Source organism: Sphaerodactylus townsendi, linkage group LG05 (genome assembly GCF_021028975.2).
Source record: "Sphaerodactylus townsendi isolate TG3544 linkage group LG05, MPM_Stown_v2.3, whole genome shotgun sequence".
Classification (NCBI taxonomy): domain Eukaryota; kingdom Metazoa; phylum Chordata; class Lepidosauria; order Squamata; family Sphaerodactylidae; genus Sphaerodactylus; species Sphaerodactylus townsendi.
The window spans coordinates 57,966,239-57,991,348 of record NC_059429.1 but is presented as its reverse complement, the minus strand read 5'-3'; the positions used below and the strand labels follow the sequence as shown (position 1 = coordinate 57,991,348).

Below are 25,110 nucleotides of genomic sequence, written 5' to 3'. Positions count from 1 at the left end.
TCCTTGAGTGGTGCCACCGCACTTGGAGTACTGTGTTCAGTTCTGGTCACCACATCTCAAAAAGGGTATCAAAGAGATGGAAAAAGTGCAGAGAAGGGCAGAGGATGATTGAGGGACTGGAGCACCTTCTCTATGAGGAGAGGCTACAGCTTTTGGAACTCTAGTTTGGAGAGGAGATTTCTGAGGGGGGATAGGATTGAAGTCTATAAAATTATACATGGGGTAGAAAATGTTGACAGAGAGGAATTTTTGTTGTCTCTTTCTCACAATAAAACTAGGGGACATACATTGAAAATGCTGGGGGGGGGGGAGAATTAGGACTAATAAAAGGAAACATTTCTTCACACAATGCAAGATTGGTGTTTGGAATATGCTGCTGCAGGAGGTGGTGATGGCCACTAACCTGGATTGGACAGCTTTAAAAGAGGCTTGGACAGATTTATGGAAGAGAAGTCGATCTATGGCTACCAAACTTGATCCTCCTTTATCTGAGTTTGCAAATGCCAGAGCCCCTCCAGCACTGGTGTAATGCCCATTGGGCAAGGTGGGCAGCTGCCCAGGGCATCACCTTGTGGGGGGCATCAAAATGCTGGGTTCGTTTTGGGGTATTTTAGTGGTTTTCCATTTTTGGCCTGCAGGGGGCGCAGTTTTTAGGCTAGCGGCACCAAAATTTCAGCGTATCATCAGGGGACTATTCTTATGCTACCTCCCAAGTTTGGTGAGGTTTGGTTCAGGGAGTCCAAAGTTATGGAGTCCCAAAGGGGGTGCCCCTATCCCCCATTGTTTCCAATGGGAGCTAATAGGAGATGGGGGCTACAGATTTGAGGGTCCATAACTTTGGCCCCCCAGAACCAAACTGCACCAAACAGGGGAAATACCTCGATAGAGACGATCTCCTGATGGGGCCCCTGAAAGTTTTGAGACTGTGCCTTCAGAAATGTGCCCCCCCCCCCAGCCTGCAACCCCCATTGACAGCAATGCAGAAAACTCAATGCAAGACAAAAGATTCTTGGGCAAATTTCTAGGATGTTCCTGCAGGGGGTGCATTTTTTGGATGTATTGGCACCAAAATTTCAGGGTATCATCTGGAGATGATGGCACCCCCCCCAAGTTTGGTGCAGTTTGGTTCAGGGGGGCCAAAGTTATGGACCCTCAAAACTGTAGCCCCCATCTCCTATTAGCTCCCATTGGAAACAATGGGGGATGGGGCACCCCCTTTGGGAGTCCATAACTTTGGACTCCTTGAACCAAACCTCACCAAACTGGGGGAGTAGCATAAGGACAGTCTCCCGATGATATGCTGAAATTTTGGTGCTGATATGTCTAAAAATGCACCCCCTGCAGGCACCAATGTCCTGGTGCAAAAATTTTTTTGGTTGTGGTGGAGTGGCCGCCCACGGGGGCGGGGGGGGGGCATCCAACTTAGGTTTTGCCCAGGGCTACAGTTTGCCCAGGGCTTCCTCGTTACGCCCCTGCCCTCCAGCCGCTTCCCTTCCTTTTTGGGCAGGCAGCCCGGTGGCAGGGAAAGGAAGCGAGGAAGGTAAAGGGCACCGCCATGGGCGGAGCCCTTCCAGCTGCTTCCCTTCCTCTCCTAGTGGGCAGACCGCTCTGAGGGAAGGCAAAGGGTGCTCTCAAATGACGTTCCCGCGGCCAGAGCCTTTCCAGCCGTTTCCCTTCCTTTCCGGAAGGAAAACAGCTGTGCCAGGGCTGGAGCTTCCCTTCCTTCCTTTCACCCAATGCCCTGGAGCAGCCGCTGACGAAGGGGGGCGCGGAGCAGGTTTTGCCTCCGGGCGCCGTTCTCCCCTCCTGACGGGGGAGGGAGGTTATTTAACCAAATCAAATTATGGAAACTAAACCACTGGAGGCAACCAAGGGAGGTTTTGAAAGCCAGCGAATGGAAAAGAGCAGTTTGCGCCTCGTCCACATTTTCGAGAGACATAAACACCAGCCTCCATAAACTACCGCTGACCTTTGGGCTCTCCTGGGACAAACTTCAGGCGCACGTGCCTTTAGACCAAGGCAGCCACCACCAGGGAAAAACCTCGCGCATGCGCACTATGTACTGGATCTGGGGAGAAACCGTGGAAGGAAACGCGGGAGATCGTAACGCCCGAGAAAAGATCCGGACTCTGCCAGACTTTGTTTCGGCGCCTCGCCAGGGATGAGGTTGGTCGAGTAAGAGATAAAAGCGAAAAAGTAGAAGCACAAAATGGCTGCGCGTCTCGGGCAAAATATTTTTTGTGCAAGAAACTGACATGGTTGTTGTGGGAAATAGACCCTGGGCGCCTCGGAGATGCTGCTTGAGCAACAGTTGGGAGGCTGGTCGGCCACGTCTGGACTTCATGAAGGTCGACCCTTTCGTGTCTTGCGATGCTTTCTTGCACCCCCATCAGGCGCCGTCTTGCAAGAGTTTATTCTGAGAATTATTTACAGGCCATGACCACCAGTTTTAAAACTATGTACAAGATGATTTCACGTAGGTTAGGAGCCCTTTTAAATTCTTCGTTTTCTGGCAGCTTAAAGAGTACACGTATTTACATGTCTGCTTGAGCTACCAGCCTAAATGTGAAACTTGGGGTTCTCCTGGAATTACAGCTGACTTCCAGTCTACAGAAATAAACATATCCTGAACAAAGTGGCAGCTTCACAGGGCAAGCTGCATAGGAGGCCAGGTAAGCGAGCTCCCAGGCACTGTCTCCAAATCTCCACAAATTTCCTAGACTTGGCATCCCAGTGTAGTGGCCCTTGTTAGGCTTTGATCTAATTCATGTATACCTTTCTAAGTAAAGGTTTCCAAATTTTCTTAATGCTTGGTTTTTATATCACCATTTAATAGCAAAAACCAGGAGTCTTGTGGTATATTAAAGACTGATGGGATTGTTGTGGCATAAGCTAGACTAGAGCCCACTTCATTAGATGCATGAAATTGCAAATGTGAAAAGGTTTTTTTTAATTAACAAATTTAATACTACAATTTGTGGTTTTATTTTTTCTTTTCAAAGATAAACATTAAATTGATTTGCCTTTTTATCAAATTTAAGAATGTCATGATAAGATATGGTTGTAATTGTGCATGAAATCTATCTGATTGAAATATATTCCTGATGTGGAGGGTATCTAAGGCTCTACCCTCTCCGACCAAAGTTGGGCTCAGGGCAGCACACAAACATTTAAAACCTAATACGTTCTCCTAATACGTTAGTATAACCTAATTCGTAAAGTATAACAAGGTAATATAAAAAATAAGCCTGCTAAAAACCCACCAGCCCAGGTCATACATATGCCCTTGAACAGCTATTCAGGCATGGGCAACATTCAAACGACGCTGAAGATAACTTGTTGTAGGGAGGCCAGTAGATGGTGTCGGGACACACGATTGCCCCCAACCAAAGGCCTTGTGGAACATTTCCATCTTACCAGCCCTGTGGAGCTGTTAAAGATCCCGTAGGGGCCTGGTGTCAGCTGACAGACTTCCACCATGCTGGAGCCAGGACCGAAAAAGCTCTGGCTCTGGTCAAGGCCGGTCACGCATCCCTGGGACCAGGGACTACCAGAAGTTTTTTTGTCGGAGGACCAAAGCATCCTCCTTGGACAGTATAACCCAAACCTATTGTGAACCTGATTTGGAATTCCACTGGCAACCAGTGGAGTTGCCGAAGCAAAAGGGATGCCACAAGGGGCTATCCTTTCTCCAGTGTTATTTAACACAAGTGGCTGTCTCACAGATGTGCCTGGGAGGAGTTTGCACTAGTGTTAGCTTTTGAGTCAGTCTCAAGGACAGGCCCACACAGATCAAGTTACAGTAGTCTAATCTGAAGGTGACCATCACATGCATCACTGTGGCTAGGTCAGGGTGGGATAAGTAGATGTCTAGCTGCCCAGCCTGTTGGTAAAAGGCAATCTTTGCTGTGTTGGTGACTTGGGCCACCATAGAAAGGGAGGACTCCAAGGTCACACCCAAGCTTTAAATGGATGCAACTGGATGTAGTTCTGCAACACCAAATTTCAGTAGCTGGAAACCCTCTATTGGACCAGCCTGACCCAGCCACAGGATTTCCGTCTTTGATAGATTTAACTTCATCCTGCTCTTTTCCAACCAACCAGCTACGGTCTCCAAAAACCATACCAAAACATCTGGGACGGCAACCAGCTTGCCATCCATCAACAGAGCAAGCTGAATATCATTGGCATATTGGTGACACCTCAGCCCAAAGCTCCAAACTAGCTGCACCGTGGGGCACTTGTGTTAAATAACACTGGAGAAAGGATAGCCCCTTGTGGCATCCCACACTCTTTTGAGGTATTTTCCTCTATTTTTAAAAATATATATATTACATTTCCTAGATGTGTATTAGATTGCTTGGGCTTGTGATATTTGTTGGTTTAATTTTGTTAATTGCTGTATCTATTAGGAAATAGCTGTACATGTGTTAAAGTAAAAAAAAATATGCTGTTCTTTTCCAGGTTCACTACACTTGCCAGAAATCTACCATGTCTTTTGACAACATCCTCCTCCCCATTATTTCAAACTTCCAAGAGCGAGTGTCAACAAAATGGCACAGGGAGATGTGAAATAGCATGCCTATTGAAATACCAGCATGTAGGAAAGACTGTCAGCATGGTTTCATGTGACATGATGCACACTTCTTCCATGAGTTACAATATAAAAAACAAACATCAATGTAGAAAATCTTTCCCAGTATTAGATGGAAACATCCCTTCCCTGTATAGGCATGTGTTGGATGGAAATTCAATCAACAGTGAAATCTGCATTCAGAGGTAACTCTTTTGTTAATACTCTTATAAGATGTTTTTGTATGTATATATGTTTCTGTATGTCTTTCCCAGTGAGAGCAGCAGTGGCGTAGTAGTCAGGGGCATAACGAGGCAAACTGTAGCCCTGGGCAAAACCTGAGTTGGATGCCGTACGATGAGCCACTCCACCACAACCAAATTTTTTTTGCACCAGGACATTGGTGCATGCAGGGGGTGCATTTTGAGACATATCAGCACTAGAATTTCAGCGTATCATCAGGAGACTGTCCTTATGCTACCCCCCAAGTTTGATGAGGTTTGGTTCAAGGAGTCCAAAGTTATGGACTCCCAAAGGGGGTGCCCCATCCCCCATTGTTTCCAATGGGAGCTAATCCCCAAATTGCGTGCCTTATGCAGCCCTTTGTCTGGAGTTAGGTCAAAACTCCTTGGAATCAGCCCCTCTTATTCTCCTTTAACCTTTCATGGGCAACCCAGAGGAAGGCCGCTCTCCTAGCTACATCTAACAGTATGTCAGCATTACTACGTTTCTTTTACAGTAGTGGCCATTCCTTTATCCCTCCTGCCCTCAAATTTTTCAATGCCAAAGTCGCCTCGAGATTGCTTTACGGAGTCCCAATCTGGATTCAAGCTATTAACCACTCTTTGAATTCTCTTCAATCCAATTTTTTTCACAAGATAACTGGACTCCCAAATTGCGTGCCCTATGCAGCTCTTTGTCTGGAGTTAGGTCAAAACTCCTTGGAATCAGCTGCTTGGCTGAGGACTTTTAGATTCTGGCTGCGAATTCATTTTCTCTCAGACTGTAATTTCCTGGTCCACCGTCTGCTCTCTGACCCCTGGTTTTCCATAATTGAAGAAACCCCTGGTTTTCCATAATTGAAGAAAAAATAGCCTCTATTGGACTGTCAGTGGATTCACTTTGCCCCTTGTCCTATACAGAAGCTTATAGGAAATTAAAAGGTCAATTATTGGATAGAGAGTTCTCTACCCTAATCACCGCAGCCGAGAAAACGTGCTCCCCCTGTATTTTTCTCTCCCATTTGAACGGGGCCACTTAGCCCAGCTTGCCTGTATTAGCCAATAAACCCTGTTCAAAAGGAGGCCATAATGCTTGCCAGGTTTAATGTTATGCCTTCTGCCTTGTTACATGACGGAATTTTAATAAACAAGAAAAGGCTAAAAGATTGTGCCCATGTAGCCCATGATGAGGCTCGAAGTTGAATCTCCTGGCCCACCAATTACTACACTGTTTCCAGATTCAAAGGAAATCAAGATCCAAGTATGTGAAGATCTTACTCCTTTACATTTACCCGATCTCCCCGATTTAGAATTAGATTACACTACTTGTTGAGACGAAATCCTGATCCTTCTCTCTGTATGATAGTGGCAGACTTTTCTCCTAGGAAGTGCACTAAGCAAGCCAGTGGATTTCCTTCGACCTAACATTTATTTCCTGTATTGTATATGCTTTTTAATCCGTTTTTATTATTGTTGTACTGTTGTCTATGCCAATAAAGGCTTGCAATGGGAGCTAATAGGAGATGGGGGCTACAGTTTTGAGGGTCCATGATTTTGGCCCCCCTGAACCAAACTGCAGCAAACCTGGGGGGTATCATCAGGGCAGTCTCCTGATGAGACCCTGAAAGTTTTGAGACTGTGCCTTCAGAAATGTGCCCCCCCCCACCCCAGCCTGCAACCCTCATTGACAGCAATACAGAAAACTCAATGCAGAACAAAGATTCTTGGGCAAATTTCTGGGATGTTCCTGAAGGTGGCGCATTTTTGGATGTATCAGCACCAAAATTTTTGGATGTATCAGCACCAAAATGTCAGGGGGTCCTAATGGGACACCCCCCCCCAGTTTGGTTCAGTTTGGTTTAGGGGGTCCAAAGTTATGGACCCTCAAAGTGGGTACCACATCCCACATTCTTTGCTAAGGAGATGGGGGCTACCCTTTTGAGGGTCCATAACTTTGGACCCCCCAAACCAAACTGTTCCAAACCTTGGGGTTGTCATCATGACAGTCTCCAAATGATACCCTGAAATTTTGGTGCTGATTTGCCCAAGAATGCCCTCCCTGCAAGAACATCCCGAAATTTGCCCAAGAATCTTTGTTCTGCATTGAGTTTTCTGCATTGCTGTCAATGGGGGTTGCAGGCTGGGGGGCACATTTCTGAAGGCACAGTCTCAAAACTTTCAGGGACTCATCAGGAGACTGCCCTAATGATACCCCCCAGGTTTGGTGCAGTTTGGTTCAGGGCCAAAGTTATGGACCCTCTAAACTGTAGCCCCCATCTCCTATTAGCTCCCATTGGAAACAATGGGGGATAGGGGCACCCCTTTTGGGAGTCCATAACTTTGGATTTCCTGAACCAAACCTCACCAAACTTGGGGGGTAGCATAAAGACAGTCTTCTGATGATACGCTGAAATTTTGGTGCCGCTAGCCTAAAAACTGCGTCCCCTGCAGGCCAAAAATGGAAAACCACTAAAAATACCCAAAAACGAACCCAGCATTTTGATGCCCCCCACAAGGTGATGCCCTGGGCAGCTGCCCACCTTGCCCAATGGGCATTACGTCAGTGGTAGTAGTTAAGAGCAAGTGCACTCTAATGTGGAAAACTGGGTTTGATTCTCCCCTTTGCCACTTGAGCTGTGGAGGCTTATCTGGGGGACTAGATTCGCCTGTGCGCTCCAGCACACGCCAGCTGGGTGACCTTGGGCTAGTCACAGTTCTTCCAAGTTCTCTCGGCCCCTCCCACTTCACAGGGTATTTGTTGTGGGGAAAGGAGATTGTAAGCCTCTTTGAGTCTCCTTACAGGAGAGAAAGGGAGGATATAAATCCAAACTCTTCTTCTTCTTCCTCTTCTATATGTTTAAATATTCTAGGTGTTTAGGATATATAAGCTTGTAAACTTTATTGCAAGTCACTTATCCTACATTTTAATGGATTTGGAATTATTTCTCAACCTATAGGGACATGAATTTTATTTTCATAGGATGGACAGATAAGGGACAACCTACATAGGATTGTTGGATAATTTTATCATTCTGTGTAAACGTTATCTGTACTGTCTGTGTTGCATATTTTTGCAAACTTAATTAAATTTGCCCCACACTTGATCATAAATTCAAAGACATATATGGTGAGTCCTATCTATCTAGAGCCTGAGTGAAGTTGATTTAATTAATCATGAGTCACTGACAAAGGCAGGAAAGTGAGTCACTATTTTTGTGGTGATGTTCTTAAGTGCCGGAGAGCAGCAGCCCAAAGGAGCTCAATCAGACCCATAGATTTGAACTGGAAGACTCATGAAGGTAGTGAACCTCCGCCCTTGCCTTTTCATTAGTTCTTTCTGTTTGTTCCCACAGTATATTTTTGAAGAAGGCAATATCTGAATATTAAATAATTTCAAAATGATGAAGTTAGGGAATTGACAGTGAAGAAAACCAAGCAATTTCCTTTTTGGATCAGGTTTCAGTTCTTGCCGTGACCTGGATAATCCAGGCTAGCCCGATATCAGAAGCCAAGCAGGTTTGACCTCGTTGGTAAGTGGATAGGAAACCACCAAAGAAGTCTAGGTTCACTACATGGAGGCAGGCAATAGCAAACCACCTCTGTGTGTCTCGTCTTGAACACCCTACGGGGACACTGTGAGTTAGCTGTGACATGGCATTTTCCACCATTAGTTCTACAAGAAAGCAAAATTCTGTTTGCTTTTTTTTTTGTTCATTCAAAAATAAATGTGCTTCATTATAAATCTTTATTTTTAAAATCTGTTCATGGACCTGATTGAAATTAAGGGATATACTGTATATACTAGTGTATAAGTCAACCCGCATATAAGTCACCTAATTTTACCACAAAAAACTGGGAAAACTTATTGACTCGTGTATAAGTCGAGGGTGGGAAATGCAGCAGCTACTGGTAAATTTCAAAAATAAAAATAGATACCAATAAAATTAATTGAGGCATCAGTAGGTTAAATGTTTTTGAATATTTATTTCAAAGATGACTAGTAATCATAGCTCTGTAAGTGGAAATGAGAGTTGACAAGAACGTGTGGTATCAGCAAATGCTTTGAGGCACAGGCAAACCTTAGCTCAATCCCAGCAACCAAGCTAAAACACAAGAGTTAAAATCCTTCAAAACTGGATATCTCACTCATCATAATACCAAATGTGATGAGCTGGCAGATTTTAAGAGGGATATTATCAGAAATGGAAAATCTACTATTAGCTCCCATTGAAAACAATGGGGAATGGGGGCACCTCCTTTGAGGGTCCATAACTTTGGACCCCCTGAACCAAACTTTACACCAAACCTAGCAGCTGGAGTATCGTCAGGAATTATCATCTAGAGGGTACACTGAAATTTTAGTGCTGCTTCTTAAAAAGTGTGCCCCTAGCACGGCCAGCAAAGTAAAAACACACAATTTATTTAATGACACGAATATAAGTCAAGGGGAGCTTTTTCAGCATTAAAATGTGCTGAAAAAGTCGACTTATACACAAGTATATACGGTATGTGAAAATAAAGCGCTTCTAGATGTGAAAGCTGAAGGTCATGTCTTGATCTTGTAATGTAATGGGTTGTTATCCGACTACCCTGTCTGACAGTTTTCCACTGCTGGGAGCTTTTTTCAGATGTAAAACGTTCTTCTGCTGATGGAAGAACCACTTGCATTAAACGAGCAGGTGCTGCTATTAGATCAGCAGGTTTGTAGGATAGAACCTGTTGTTTTCCTCAGATTCACCTAACGTACACAGTCACACAGATCCACCTAGAATTTGTGGAATAAAATAGTTTGCAAATCATTTTTATTTGCATATAGAAATATGTTATCCTGACCAGTCTAACAGAAATGTAATTATATAGAATTATATGTTTTAAAGGTTCTTAGGTGTTTTCCTTTGATCTTTTGGGTTTGGTGTCAGATACTGGGAGTTGCTAGAAAAGCTCAAGAAAGGAGGAGGAGAAAATGCAATATTTCGTCACACTCAGAGGAACAAGAAGCTGCTTGTTCGTGAACGCCTAAGGATGCTTCTTGATGATGGGAATACTTTTGAGTTGTGTTAGCTTGCAGGCCTTATTATGCCTTATGAGTGATGTTCCTGAATTGCAGGATGTCTCACTGAGTAAGTTCAGTGTAAAGGGAAGCTTGTAAGTTGAGATGAATTGCTTTACCAATTATAGAAGCCCTTTGTACCATGACTGTCAATTGATTAAAACCAAATTAGCTTATTTATTTTATTTCCTTCATTTGTTAGTCACCTTTCAATTATGAGTTTGGCCTGTTAATGATCCTATTTGACAACAGATAAAATCCAGATCTGTACTCTTAGAGATTGGAATAGAGGGAGGACTTTGTTACCCTAAGCTGGCTATTTACCTAAACCCTGAGTTTAGTGGGGGGGTGGCACAATAGCGACAAAATGAGAGGGGATAACTGGGATGGATAACCTGGGATGGATAACCTGTATACATTAGGATAATTCTGTAATTCTACAAAGAAGAAGAGTTTGGATTTATATCCTGCTTTTCTCAACATAAGAAGTCTCAAAGCAGCTCAACATAAGAAGTCTCAAACCCTTCCATTCCTCTCCCTACAACAGACACTGTGAGAGGGGCTGGGTATTTAGAGAGTATTGTGGCTAGGCCAAGGTCACTGTGGTAGGCTTCATGTGAAGGAGTGAGGAAACAAACCTGGTCCACTACATTAGAATCCACCACTCTTAACTACTACACCACATTGGCTGATTTAAAACAAGGAATATGTTTTAGGCAATGAACACAAACTCACAGAGAAAGCATGGAAGTTAGATAGGGTTTCAGGGATAGGTGATTGTTATCATTCTTGAAAGAACGTCCAGTGAAAGCAGCACTGAAGAGAAAAACAACCAGCATTTCTAGGAGCTAAGGAAAGAGTGAATGGGGGTGCATGGATCCAGAATATATTATGGATGGCCAAAGGACCTGTGTTTATACTCCAAATGTGTACTGAGGCATATATGAGTTATTCTGGCAGGAAAGGCAGAGACAAAGACTTGGTTGCTTTTTCAGGGTTCCAACAATTTGATGAGTTCTCAGGACCCAAGGGAATGTCTGGACTATTCTCCTGAATCTTGATTGATTGTTGGGATGAGTGCAGATAGGATAATTAATAGTCTTCTTGGAGCGCAGATTAAATCACTTTAGGATGGCACAATAGAAACTAGCTAGCCCCGTTGTCCAGGCATACCTTAGGGCCAGGGAAAAAGTTCAGTTGCCAACTGCCTTCTTGCTCAGACTTGGCATGCCAGATGGATCCCAAAATTTTTTGAGAGGTATCCCATTTTGTATGGAATGGTGTCTTGCTCTTGTACCAGGATTGGGTCCCCTTCATGGCACCCTTACCAGAAAGATGGATGCAGCTGCTTACCAGTTGAAAGTTTTTTTTACCCACCGTCTTGGTATGCAAAAACAAAAGTGCTCAGAACTGTGTTTGGTTTAGAACATTTTAAAAATGTCTTATGAGGGCTTGTTAAACTTACTATGAGAGTTATCTTCCATGGGAGGAGGAAGAGGAGGAGGAGGAGGAAGAGGAGTAGTAGTTTGGATTTATATCCCCTCTTTCTCTCCTGCAGGAGACTCAAAGGGGCTTACAATCTCCTTGCCCTTCCCCCCTCACAACAAACACCCTGTGAGGTAGGTGGGGCTGAGAGAGCTCTGAGAAGCTGTGACTAGCCCAAGGTCACCCAGCTGGCGAGTGTGGGAGTGTACAGGCTAATCTGAATTCCCCAGATAAGCCTCCACAGTTCAGGCGGCAGAGCTGGGAATCAAACCCGGTTCCTCCAGATTAGATACACGAGCTCTTAACCTCCTACGCCACTGCTGTGTAGGGTAATAATCTATAGTATTTTTTCAGGTTTAAAACATATATCCTTGTAATGTTTTATTTTGCATCTCATAAACATTTCTGAGGTTCACCTTCTGACTTTTAATTAAAAGGAGTGATTGATGTGTTGTGGAAGAGAGATGAAGGACACAGCCACAGACTTTCCACAAAAACACTGGGGTGGGTTGGGGGTAAAATTTTCTGGTTGTCTTTAAGGTATAATTGCAAACTCTTTTCATGTGTATAGCTGAGGTTGTCAAACATCCTTATTTATCTCTGTAAACTCATCCTTGCAGCAGTTTCTTTGATATTCATTGCAGGACTTGGAAAAATATGTGGAATTTGGTGTGTCTTCATAGCAAATGATGCAACTGTGAAAGGTGGAACAATTTATCCTGTATCTGTGAAGAAACAGCTAAGAGCTCAAGAAATAGCAATTCAAAGTAGACTTCCATCTGTTTATCTAGTAGATAGTGGAGGTGCATTCTTGCCACTTCAGGTAAAATAAGAGGTAGTATGGAATTTACTCATTGACTTGTAGTCTTTTCTCCTTTGTTTGACTTCCTCTTTTTAAACTTGCAGTAAGGTAGGAAAACATCGTTTGACTAAATAACCTGCATCTTAATAGCAATGCTAAAATCATACTTCAGATGAGCTGCTAACAAGTTATCACAGTTAAAGATCTGGATGAAGTAATAAACTAAAGCACGGAAGACATCAGTGTGTTTATATCTAAACCCCTTCCCCGCAAAAAAGGAAAAAGAAAGGATGCTGCTATTTACAGCAAGACATAATTCAACCATATAACTGGTGTGGGGTGGGGAGAACCTTACATATGCAGGCAACAGTCTTGAATATAACTGTTCCAGCTTCTCAGTGTCATCCTTGTCAGAATGAAAACCTTTTAAAATCATTGAGATCATTGGCTTAGATCAACTCTGCTTAGGACTGCAGTTAGTCACTCACTTGAGGTGTGATGTGGTGCTGTTAAACAAGCAGAATCCTCAGGTGCTAACATTGTTAATCCATAGAACCAAAGAGCTGACAGGACTTCTGCTTGAACCAATGAAGATACAGAAGGAGGTCTTACTGTTTTTGTAGTGGTTAACTGTGTAATAGTTGCTATTGACATTTCTTTCGTAGAAATGTGATGCTTCAACTCATTCCTGCTGCTTCACATCTGTGATTCCTTCAGTTCTGGGGATTAGAAGTAGGAATTCCAGGCTGACGTTCCGGTCATACTAGCATTCAGCTTTTTTTACGCACACACGCACGCACGCACGCACACAAAATACTTAAAATAATAATTGTTCTACTTAAAATGATCATTGTTCTTGCCAAGCAAGAACCTCTGTAGTATGAAAAAGACACTAGCTTCAAATCTTAATTTAGAAATAGGCCAGGAAAGGGTAGACATCGTGAAACAGAAATGGATGTAATTTTTAAGTGAAAAGGTAAAAAGTAAAAGGTAAAAAAAAAAAAATTCTGAGTTTTGACTTCACGATGTCTACCCTTTCCTGGCCTATTTCTGAGTTTTGACTTTAATGTAGCACTGACACTCTTTGGTTCATTCCTTTTCTTCCCCATTAGGCAGAGCTGTTCCCCGATCAGTTCCATGGTGGTAGAATTTTCTACAATGAAGCTGTGATGTCCGCAATGAGACTCACTCAGGTATAAACTACCCTGTGCATTAGTGTCGGGTAGAGACAGTATATAAAATATCTTTCCCTAAAATAGCTTCCTGCACCTACATTCAGTTAATAAGAAAAAAGTAGATATCTGTTGAGTGGAGCAGTTAATACTTTAGGAGTGTCACATCCCATCTTACAGTTTGGATTGGTAACATATGGGGTCTTCTGTGCTCTAGAACCCTGGTATGAACAGCAAAGTTAGCAATTACATCTTTGTCTTACAGTTTTATTACAGTGCAGTAGATCTAGCAAACTGCAATCTTCCAGTTATGCCACCAGCATATCACTCCTTTTTTCAGCCTTTCCCCCACCCGTCTAGTTCTAAATGCAGTCCCCATCTGTATAGTGGCAGTGTAGTACCACTCCTTCATAGCAGGCAACTTCATTGGAGCAGCTTCAGCCCACCTCACAAAATGGTGTGAGTAGATTAAGTTTGCAGCAGAATACAGACAAGTTAGCCTGAATCATATGATAACTTTTGTCCCAGAAATAAGGAGTCCACAGAAAAATGCATAGTGCTTTCCTTGCTTTAATATAGGCTATCTAGACTTGCTGTGTGATGAAAAAGCTAATTTTGAAATCTCTGGTTCTTTCGTGCTTTTCTGAGTAACTTACAGTGCAATTCTAAGCAGATTTACGCTCTTCTAAGCCCATTGGCTTAAATGAATTTATGAAGGTGTGGTTTTGCTCAGGATTTTATTGTAAATATGGTTTGTTTCTTGCCGCTGCTGCAATCACAGCTTAAATTTTCCACAAACTTCTCATATTTGAAGCTTTTCCCATCTGTCCTTCCCTTTTAACCAGCAATGTTGATGTTTCATCTAGGTGGCAGTTGTATGTGGCTCTTGCACAGCAGGAGGTGCTTATGTCCCTACCATGGCACAGGAAACAGTAATTGTAGATAAGATTGGTACAATGTTCCTTGCTGGGCCCCCATTAGTGAAGGCCGCCACAGGAGAAGACATTCTTCCTGAGGAATTGGGAGGAGCTAAACTGCACTCTGAGTAAGTACATTTTAGAATCTTAGTGCTCAATGACCTTCTGCCATAGTACAACAGTTTTCAGGTAGTTTTTGTAAAGAGAATTTGAATGACTCTTTAAAATAATGATCTAAAAATTGAGAAACCCTGATTACTTTGCACTGACCTCTGCTCTTGAGTGTTTTCAGGTCATCTTGAACATACATGTCAGGCCGGCCCCCGTATCTGCCCCTGTGCAGTTACGTTTAGAAAGACTGGTAAGAAAAAATACCAAAGAATCAGGCTTTAAACAGAAATAAATGTTTTTACTGTGCAGAACACAGGGTGTCTCTCCAAGAGAGTCACACCTAACCAGACAAAGACCTTCATCTTTTTTAGATACAAGGAATACATAGGTCATAATTCATACATAGCCCATATAATCATATTTCTCCCACATATGCTTTTTCCCTTAGCATTAAAATCAAACTGGCTAGTCTGCCCCTTCCTTACACAAAAACTGGAATTTTCCTCTGCTCTTCGGCTTCTGTGTTTGTCCCTCCCATAGGCAGGGCAATACACTGAATTTTGTCTTTCCCGTTTTCAATCCAGATAACCAGTTCCCAACATTCCTAAGGGTGGGTTAGAATCAGAAAACTCCCTCTCACAGGGTGAACAATTTCACATATATTCCAGAGATCATTTTAAAAAGTTAAACATTTTTTTGACAGTTATAGTATGTGATTCTAGTAGAATTCAAGTTATATAGATATATCTCATTATCATTTCAGTATTCATTAAAATATAGAAAAACACATTTTCAATTATCTGATCAGATTCCTCTCTATTCTAACCTCTGATCTCTTCATTCCTGTGTTTATTCATGTAGCCCATCTTATCTATTTAGTTATGCCAAAGGTCTATAAGATATGTATTTTGTCACGCCTTAGCCCTTAGTGACAAGATCTTTCTTAGTGATATAATCTTTCTTGCCTGCATGACCAGTTGGCCTATGAAGAAAACTCTCTTGAATCTCTGGTTATATAAATCCCTTATTCTTTAATATCAAACACAATTTTAGGCCTGTTCTCCATTCTCACATACATGATATTATTGAATGTATATTTCCTGCTAAGGAAGGATGTCTTTTGCAGTTTTTAAGAGAGACAATTGTTCCTATACCTCAGAACGGGGAAATATGACTGGGATCCAATCTATGGATTTTCTCTCCACCTTCTCCACTGTGTGCAAAAAGAAAACACTTCATTTCATATATGAATTATTGAAAAAAGAAGGGAAATCACAAATTTAATTTTATTATCTGTAGCTTCTTACATCTCAGGAAATTCTGCTGTGAAGAAACTTGATGGGGAATGGGAGGGCTGTCAAAGGAAGGGATGGAGCAGTGAAACCCATTGCGGAAAGTGAAGAATGCCTTTATAATTTTGGATCTCCACTGATTTCCCTTTCAGCTAGTTGTGTGTGACTACATCACATCTATGAGACAGCCTGCCTGAGTCTATTGGAAGGCCCCCACATTTCTACTGCTTTGCAAAATGTCAAACTAGAATTGTTCAGGGGATAATTCTTGTAGAGGAGTAGAGCTGGGATGGATCCATTTGGGAGGTGTTCTGCATTAGGGACGCTAATAAAGGGATGCTGGATTTTTATTTCCAGTTCTTCAGTCCTAGTCCCACTGCATTATTTTGTTTTACCAGGAATCTTTGTCATGAGGCTCAAACAGCATCGTATCTTGTAGTCCTCTTGCAGATGACTGAATAGCTTTGTTTTATTAGGAATCTTTGCTGTTAGATTAAAATATTGTTATCATCCAAATGTTATCTTATTCGGGAATCTGCTTATTGGTAAACAGATTTGCATCCTGACCTGGATGGTTGGGGCTAACCCAATCTTGGAAGCTAAGCAGGGTTGTCTCTGCTCAGTATATGGAAGAAAGACCACTAAGGTCTTTCTGCAGAGACAGGCAGTGGCAAACCACCTTTGAAAATCTCTTGCTTTGAAAACCTGCAGGGTTGGCATGTTGACTTTGACTTAGCAACTTTGTCTTAGTGGCACTTCAAACACACAAACAGAACTGCTGTAGCTAGTTCATAATAGGTACTACTAGAGCACCTATTGTTTGAAATTCCTGGGCTCTGGAAATTTCTGGGCTCTGTGAATAAAGCAGAGCTATTCTGCCAGGCTATGACTGAGGGCAGAGATGGCATTTTCCATCCCAGCTGGCCTCCTTGCCCCTGTTTCTGATCCCTTCTCCTTCCCTCTTCTTTTCTCCTCTCCATCTTCATCCCCTTAGTTAGGGCTGCTTTTATGGTGCTATCAGGAGGTTAGTAATTGATTCTGATTTTATCTGTGAAGTTTTGTTGTATGCCTCCTCGAGCTCGGTCTGGGAAAGGGTGGCATATAAACAAAATAATAAAAATAAAATAAGTAATAATGGAGAATTCTGGGGTGCTGTCTGGTTTGTATGGCCGTGTTCTAGCCATACAGCCCGGAAACCAGACAGCACCCCAGTGATTCCGGCCGTGAAAGCCTTCGACAATACAATGGAGAATTCCATTAGTATAATTTGCAGCATAAATGTGTGTGTGTAAACTGCCATCAAGTCGGCTGGTTTATGGTGACCTGGTAAGAGTTTTCAAGGCAAGAGAAGTCACAGCAGTGGTTTGCCATTGCCTGCCTCAGCCCAGCAAGCCTGGAATTCCTTGGCGGTCTCCCATCCAAATGATTACCATAGCTGTTTAGCGTCTGATGAGTTTAGGCTAGCTTTGGGCCATTCAAGTCAGTATAAATGTAATAAAAATGTAAAAGATTTAAATTAATTATATTGTTCACTCTAATATTTTATTTACTGTGATTATTGACGTGAACTTGTTGTCATGTATGAAATTTCTTGCTCAGAGTCAGTGGCTGTGTTGACCACTTTGCATCTTCAGAAAAAGAAGCATATGAATGCGTTCGAAATATCTTTGCAACGCTTAATTATGAAATTCCCACAGAAGATACTCTAGACTATGACAGCCCTTTGTACAGTCCTGATGAACTACTAGGGCTTGCACCAAAAGATTATAGACACACTCTTCATATAAAATTGGTAAGACCTTTCATTACAACATTGCCCACAACGAGGCTGCTTATGTAAAATTTCACTAAAGTTAATGGGATTTAAATAACCTGTGTACAAGACTACTGCTTTCTTTTTTTGAATTTTTGAGCTTTGATTTGCTCTAGTTTATAAGAATATTAAAACAGTAGCTTAAACTATGGCTGTATTCACGTATCATGCACAAAGCACAATTTCTTTATGTACATCCTTGGGCTTGCATATACCTTCCGTTTTTCCTCCTTCCCTTAACTGAAGATTTCCTGGTTTCGAAAGCATCAGTCTAATCCAAAATTGTTGTGATATGTGAATTCAGATGCCTCAACAAAGTGGTATTTGTTTGTATTGTTGAAGGCTTTCACGGCTGGATTCAACTGGTTCTGGTGGGTTTTCCAGGCTGTGTGGCCGTGGTCTGGTGGATTTTGTTCCTAACGTTTCGCCTGCATCTGTGGCTGGCATCTTCAGAGGTGTATCACAGAGAAAAGTCTGTTTCACACTGTGTCTAAGTGAGAAGGGAAAGTTTAGTGTGGTCCCAGGGTGGGGAACCAATCATTAAGTGTTTGGGTGGAACTTGCTATGCAAAGGTGTGGTTGAGTGCATTGTATTGTGGGTGGGGTTATCAGTCCATTTTTTAAGTATTGGGAGCCAAGCTTTGCTAATTTTTAATGTCTCTTCTTTCTTATTGTAGTTGTCCTGGTGTTTGTGAATTTCAATGGCCTCCCTGTGCAGTCTGCAGAAAAACCCAGAGGACTGAGGAGAAACAGCCCACCACCGGAAAAATATTTCTACCATACATCAAGGGAATCACAGATCAAATAGGGAAACTGATGAAAAAGCAACTGATGAAAAACCCTAACCCTACAGACCATCTTCAAACCCACCAGGAAAATACGGCAAATGCTACGCTCAGCAAAGGACAAGAGAGACCCCCTCACTTCTGCAGGAGTATATCGCATACCCTGTAGCTGTTGAAAGGTCTACATAGGAACCACAAAACGCAGCATTCAGACCCCTATTAAGGAACACGAAAGACACTCTCGGCTTAACCATCCTGAAAAATCTGCAGTTGCAGAACATGTGTTAAACAAAACTGGACATAATATTTTATTTGAGAACACTGAAATTCTGGACAATTCAGAAGCTTACTATGTCAGACTGCACAGGGAGGCCATTGAAATTCACAAACACCAGGACAACTTCAATAAGAAAGAAGAGACATTAAAAATTAGCAAAGCCTGGCTCCCAATTCTTAAAAAATGGACTGATAACCCCACCCACAATACAATGCACTCAACCACACCTTTGCATAGCAAGTTCCACCCAAACACTTAATGATTGGTTCCCCACCCTGGGACCACACTAAACTTTCCCTTCTCACTTAGACACAGTGTGAAACAGACTTTTCTCTGTGATACACCTCTGAAGATGCCAGCCACAGATGCAGGTGAAACGTTAGGAACAAAATTCACCAGACCACGGCCACACAGCCCAGAAAACCCACCAGAACCAGTTGGTATTTGTTTCTTATCCACATATTGGAAATTCTAAGCTAGTTCTAAATCATGGTTTTGAAAAGAGGCAGGCAGATTTTACGGTTGCAGGATCTACTTTGTCTTGTTCTGGAAAACTGAAGTCTATCAACTGGACACTTGCATACCCCTTGGCAACCATTTCTGTAAAATTGTACCCCCAAATGAGCAAACCCATCATGTAATTTTTTTCATGTACCCCAAACACTCTGGTGTGTACCCCTGAGGGCATGTGTACCCCAGGTTGGGAACCGCTGGTGAAGAGGGTATAACCAGTATCTTATAATACCCCCTGAACTATACACTAGGATAACTTATGTATGCAAGTAGAAATGGGAAAAAAAGAGGGAGAGCCTGCTCAGGGAGAGACTTATCATTGAGGGCAGAGTTGCTACTACATATTCTGCCCCACCTCCAACAGTGGGTAGATGTGTTCTTAACTTTACGTTTAAGTATTGTTGGTTTACTGTATGTCTGTGTGTGTGGGGGATATATTGAAAGCTGCTATGAGTCCACATTAAGTGAAGAAATTTAGGTTAAAAGTACCCTAATAAGTGAGTAAATATGCCCCTGTAGAATGACAAATAACCCCCCCCCCTCTCCCAATAGTAATACCAACCACTACCACCCTCAGTAGGGAGCAAAATTATTCACAGACAACCAGTTACTTACTTCCATTTTACAAGTGAGGAATACTGGTGTTAAGAGGTGATTGACATGATGAGCTTCAACCCATTCCAGATTTTTTTTGTGATTCACTAATCCTCACAAATTACATATGCATTCTTAAATATAAAATCCTATTCTTATTGGCTGTGCATCAGTCAAATAAATATGCACAGAGACATCAGTGAGTTTATGAACACTTTCCCAGTCATGTGACTTCTCCAGAAACCAGAATATCAGAGGGTCAAACCAGATAGGTGCAAGAACTTCTGTGTTTTGGAAGTCCAAGCAGTTACTAACATTTCATTTTCAGATGTATGGGATTCTGATCAAGATTGCAGCATGCAGGGAGAGGGGGTTAAACCTCTCTCTGCTCCCCCCTCCCTCCAGTGCTATTTTCCCAACTTTCAAATGGTCCTGAAGAGCAGCTATTTATATTGCATTTAATCTGTTAGTTGTAATCTGTCTTGAGAAGCATTTAATTGAAATGTAGGCAAAAAATCTTTAGTCAGTAGAAGTGTTCCATACCTAGGAGAATATAATTTTTTTCCTTTGTGCATACTTAAGAGGCCCACTGTAAAGCTTGGCACTGGATGTATGGTTGGTATATAAACAAAGTCATTTTAATCTTTATTTATCTGCATAATATAGTACTAGGTTTAATAGCATACAAATTGTGATCTAATAGTATCTTTAGACAACAAGCCACAATTTCTGGCTTAAGCAAAGCATGATGCTATTTTTCTTTTAGAAAGCCTCCTAATATTGATTTTTAATTTCTCTTGAAAATGTTTTTATAGATTCTGAGTCGCATAATTGATGGCAGCAGGTTCCAGGAATTCAGAGCTAATTATGGAACAACCTTAGTGACTGGATTTGCTTACATAGAAGGGTAAGAGTAGTGTTTTAAAACTATCAGGACAGATTCTCTTTGAAATTATTTGTAATAAATATTCTTAAGTCTGCTTGATCAAGCAAATAGTTCTGAGCTTCTGAGATCTTGATATACATCTTGTTGTAGTCATGGAGAGTTTAGATTTGCTGCCTGTTACAGTAGATGCCGCCAATTGTCATGGTGGGAAGGAACAAATGGTGCCTTTCCTTGCTGGGTTCCCTGATAACCTGCCACCATCATTCAGAATCTCCTAAGAACTTCTAGACGAACCCACTGAGAAGACACTCTTCCAACGCAGCACAAAAATAATAACAAAGTAATGTATAATCAACCTGAAAGCACCCATGCAATCTAGCACATGGGAAAGAGATAATAACCCAAATAAATACATTGTACTAAACGAAGCTAAAAAGATTTTATAAAAAGGCTTTTTGTAAAAGAGGGGAGGCGGATAGGGTGATTAGATTTAAAGGAGGTGGAAAAATACAAAACAAAATTCAGGGAAAAGCACACAGCAATAACAGCGCATAGATATTCAAATGAAAAGCAATACAGTTGCACTAGCTAAGCTAAACATGTTTTACTATGCTGTAGCTGGTTCCTCAGAGCATGTGCAGAGTTTCTTGTAGTAACAAGTAGTCAAGGGAATCCTCTACCCCTACCAAATTTCCTGTGGAACCAGATTCCACTGAAAACAAGGGAAAATTCAAATACACGGATATTTATGCTAGTTGGAGTTGGATCTAAGCCAGCTGTCTTTCTAAGAATGATTAGTAGATTTCTCCAGTGCCATGCAAATCACCATCTGTTGTCAGATACTACTTTTACAAATCAGAGCCGTATGCCATTGTTCAGAGCTCATCCCCTTGTTCCTGCCTGTCTTCCATTTCTTTTGACCTACCCTTCTCCAGGAAACTTGAAGTGGTGTGCATGGTTTTCTCCTCCTATGTTTTCTCCTCACAAGCATCCTGTGAGATTGGTTCTGCTAAGAGATCATGACTGCTCCAAGGTTACCCAGTGGAACTCATGACTGATCAGGGATATGAGGCCAGATCTCTCCAGTCCCACTTACACTGTGTTAGCTCTCCCAGCAGCTGTCTGTCTGTTCCCTGCCTTTCCCTAACATCCATCCAGAGAAAACATAGTACTGCCTTTCTAATTTTCATTAAACTAATGCTGCTTCAGACATTTCTTTTAGTGCTGCTGTAATTTGATATGGTAGTTTGTTGTGTGGCAAGCAGTTTTTGCAGGTAGCCCAGTTCTCATGATGTACAACCTCTTCAGCTCAGCTGAGTGCATAAGCAGCAGGCTACATGCTCCAGGGCAGTTAATAAGGTTGCTTGCACTAGCTATAAAATCACTTAAAATTTAAAACCCAAATGAATATTTAAAGTCAATTTTGTATGTGAAGAAGAAGCTTCTAGGGGACCTAACCTTTTCCCTTAACATTAAACATCAAACATCTGTCTAAACGGTGCTAACAAAGTGAATGATTTTGCTAGGTTTAATAAAGCATGCTTCTAACTTGGACTAATTGATTTCCTCTGAGATAAAAATGTGGTAGTTGAGATGCTTTTTTTCCATTATGGAAAGACTAATCGTGCCACTGAGAATATTTTGCTTGCTGCAGTAAGCTGCTGGAGCAGTGTGGGTAACTATGAGAAGCTACGCATTCATTCCTTATTTGTGAGCCCTGGTTTATAAAAATATGCACTTTTGATACTCACAGGATAAATATGCAAAGCTACTATGAGCTTCAACTAGTGGATTTAAAGGGATACAATCATGTGCGCTGTTACTTGTACAAAGAGAACTCACTGAATTAGTATTGCTGATGTCTACATCTGCACTGACTTCATTCATACATATAGACAAACTTCAGTTTGGTAGAGAACAAAATGGGAGATAAATCCTCAATTCCTTGACCTTATAAATGTGCAATAGTTGTTTGAAATGTAAATACTTCAGTATCTCTAGCTATGGACCTTCTTTCTTTGGGTGATCAGATGTCTACTGTTCAAACTGTGTGGAGATGAGCAGTGTCCCAACCAAAGGAGGCACACAGCTCAGCCTGTAGCCTTATCACACTATGAATTCAGCATAACACTTCTCCACACAGAGATGTTCTATCCTTTATTTATAGTTCTATTATGTTCCCATGGCTAGAACTACTATGGGGGAAGTGTTTTGCTTCCATCTGTGATATTCATTGTGGTATCTTTTGGCAAAATATTTCCTGTATTTTTTTCATGTACTGAGTAGAGCATTCCTGACATAATCTCTCTATATAAAAAGCTAACAGTTGTTTTGTTAATGGTAGTATAACTCAGTAACTGCTGGGCCAATTCCTCTGAAAATTCCCAGCCACTATAGTCAGCCAGGTGAGAGTGTTTTTAGATGTTCACATACCTGAAATTTCACACCTGGCCCAGGTAAAACACCTTTTTCCTGGCGCTCCCTGGTGAAGGACATGCAGCTGCCTGTGTGTAACTGTCACCCTTAGAATGTTCGTGCAGCTTAGAATGTTCACTCAGATGGCCAGATATGAGCAGTGAAAACAGTACATAGGCAGTAACTCGAGTGGAAGTGAAACACATACACACACATACACACAAGGGAGAGGGAAGAGAGGGAGGGGTGGCATGCAAGGGAAGAGAAGTGAGAGAGGGGAGACAGTGAGGGGTGGCATGCAAGGGAGAGGAGGCAGAGGCCCCAGCATCTTGATATGACCCACCCACCTTATTGGAGGGAAAGGAAAGGGAGGGAGGGGGAGGGGGAGGGGTGGCATTCAGGGGAAGAGAAGTGAGGGAGGGAAGAGAGTGAGGGGCGACATTCAAGGGACGGGAGGGAGGGGCCAGGAACCCTAGATTCCCTGAATACTGCGGTTACAGTTAAGAAAACCAGGCACACATTACTCAGGAGTAAGCTCAGTACAGCAACTGTGACATACTTTGAATGGCTGCGTCGTGCCCCTCAGAGGGTTTCCTCAGAAGCGACACCCATTGCCATCAACCAAACTTACTCCCAGGTAAAGGATCATGACCAGCCAGCCTAGATGTGTGGGAGAGGTGCCTTTCCATCCCCCCCCCCCCCCCAGGAATGCGGGCACACACATCAACGACATCACACAGTATCAGGCTGCGTGTTTGCATGAGCACGTACTGCTGGCCTCTGCAATTGATTTGCTGCTACTGTTCCTTTCTCATTTCACCACAATAAGCCACAGCAACGCGTGGCCGGGCCCCGCTAGTGCATTCCAAACTCTTTACTAATGGCTGCCATCACAGTTGAGCTCAGCCATAAATAGTGGTGCCATCCCTTTATCCATTTTATAGCCTTCTAGTATCAATAATTTTTCTTCCTCCTGATCCAAGTCATAGCCCCCGCATCATGGTAGGTCTGTAAGTCCGGTAAGCCAAATCCACCTCTTTTTTAAATGTCAGTTAGGTTTATGTAGTTCACCCTTGGTTTTTTAAATGCCATATAAATGTTATAATGTCACTCTTTCATTTTGCAAACATGTTATTATTCATTATATGTGTAATGTTTCCATCATTTTTAAACAACATAACATATTCATGTTGTTAGACAGCTGATTGGAGTAGTGGCTAACAATGGTGAGCTGACTCATGATGCTTCTGTAAAAGGCTGTCACTTCGTACAACTTTGTAATCAGCGGAATATTCCCATCCTGTTCATCCTGAATACAGCTCCACAGCCAGCAGACCCAGTCAGTTTTGCACAGGTACAATAGATTGAGCATACTGGAATAGCTCCAACTGAAGGATCAACTGTGCTTTTTTCAGACAGCATGATCTCTGCAATATGTGCGAACCCCTTAGCTTAGCCTGTTCTGGTCCTCCACCGGGGCTAGAAGATATTCGAAGCCACACAAAAAATCCTCTGTCAAGAAGATGGATAACAGGGCAAAATAATAATCATTGTAGCTTATTCTTGATGAATTTAATTTTTTTATGCTAGGAAAGATAATTAATTAGCAGCACTTGTTGCCATGAACGTTGACTGCACTTGTATTGAACAATGAAGTACTTCTGAAGTTTAGTGTTTTGCAGTAGTTGGGGTTGTTTTTGTTATGGAGAAGAATGAGCTTGCAGATTTTGAAACTTTTTTATATAGCTTTCTTTTCTCTATTCTGCACATGCAGCTTTGTTCTCTCAGTTAGAAGTTGCTATGCAGGAAGATGGTGGCTAGCTATGGTACTGAGTCTAACAGTGATTGATAGCATCCACCTCTCTTCTTCCTTCTTGAATTGGCAAGAAAATAGATCAGTGATTTAAAATCTTTACATTGGTAAGATTGTCAGAGCCTATATATTTGGAGCAATCTCTATGAGAAGCAAATATGTTGATACTTTTTTTCATTCTTGTGTAGGCTGAGAATCATTCAAATAAGTTAAAGGCACAAGCCTCCATGATGGCTACGGTTGCTTGTGCCACTGTCCCCAAAATTACTCTTGTGATTGGTGGCTGCTATGGAAATGAAAGTTATGCTATGGTAAGATTTTTGAGCATGATGGCTAATATATCAGAGGGGTAGGTGCTAATAACAAAGTCATCTGGTTTCCCCCACTTTCCA

General features: G+C 42.1%; 1 protein-coding gene across 5 annotated transcripts in view; it reads left to right on the top strand.

Moving 5' to 3' along the window:
* The window catches only part of LOC125433813 (methylcrotonoyl-CoA carboxylase beta chain, mitochondrial-like), a 73,339-nt gene that overhangs the window by 44,562 nt on the left and 3,667 nt on the right, over positions 1-25,110 (top strand). The window contains exons 1-9 of one of the 5 annotated variants that reach the window (XM_048498688.1): positions 1,764-2,166; positions 4,465-4,779; positions 11,974-12,152; positions 13,244-13,324; positions 14,170-14,348; positions 17,223-17,415; positions 20,420-20,511; positions 24,103-24,259; positions 24,907-25,029. In XM_048498688.1, coding sequence (XP_048354645.1) covers positions 4,707-4,779; positions 11,974-12,152; positions 13,244-13,324; positions 14,170-14,348; positions 17,223-17,415; positions 20,420-20,511; positions 24,103-24,259; positions 24,907-25,029 — 1,077 coding nt within the window. In that variant the 5' untranslated portion in view covers positions 1,764-2,166; positions 4,465-4,706. Of the gene's footprint in view, positions 1-1,763; positions 2,673-4,464; positions 4,780-11,952; positions 12,153-13,243; positions 13,325-14,169; positions 14,349-17,222; positions 17,416-20,419; positions 20,512-24,102; positions 24,260-24,906; positions 25,030-25,110 lie in introns of those variants that run through there. The other 4 variants (XM_048498687.1, XM_048498691.1, XM_048498690.1 and 1 more) reach the window with 4 other exon arrangements.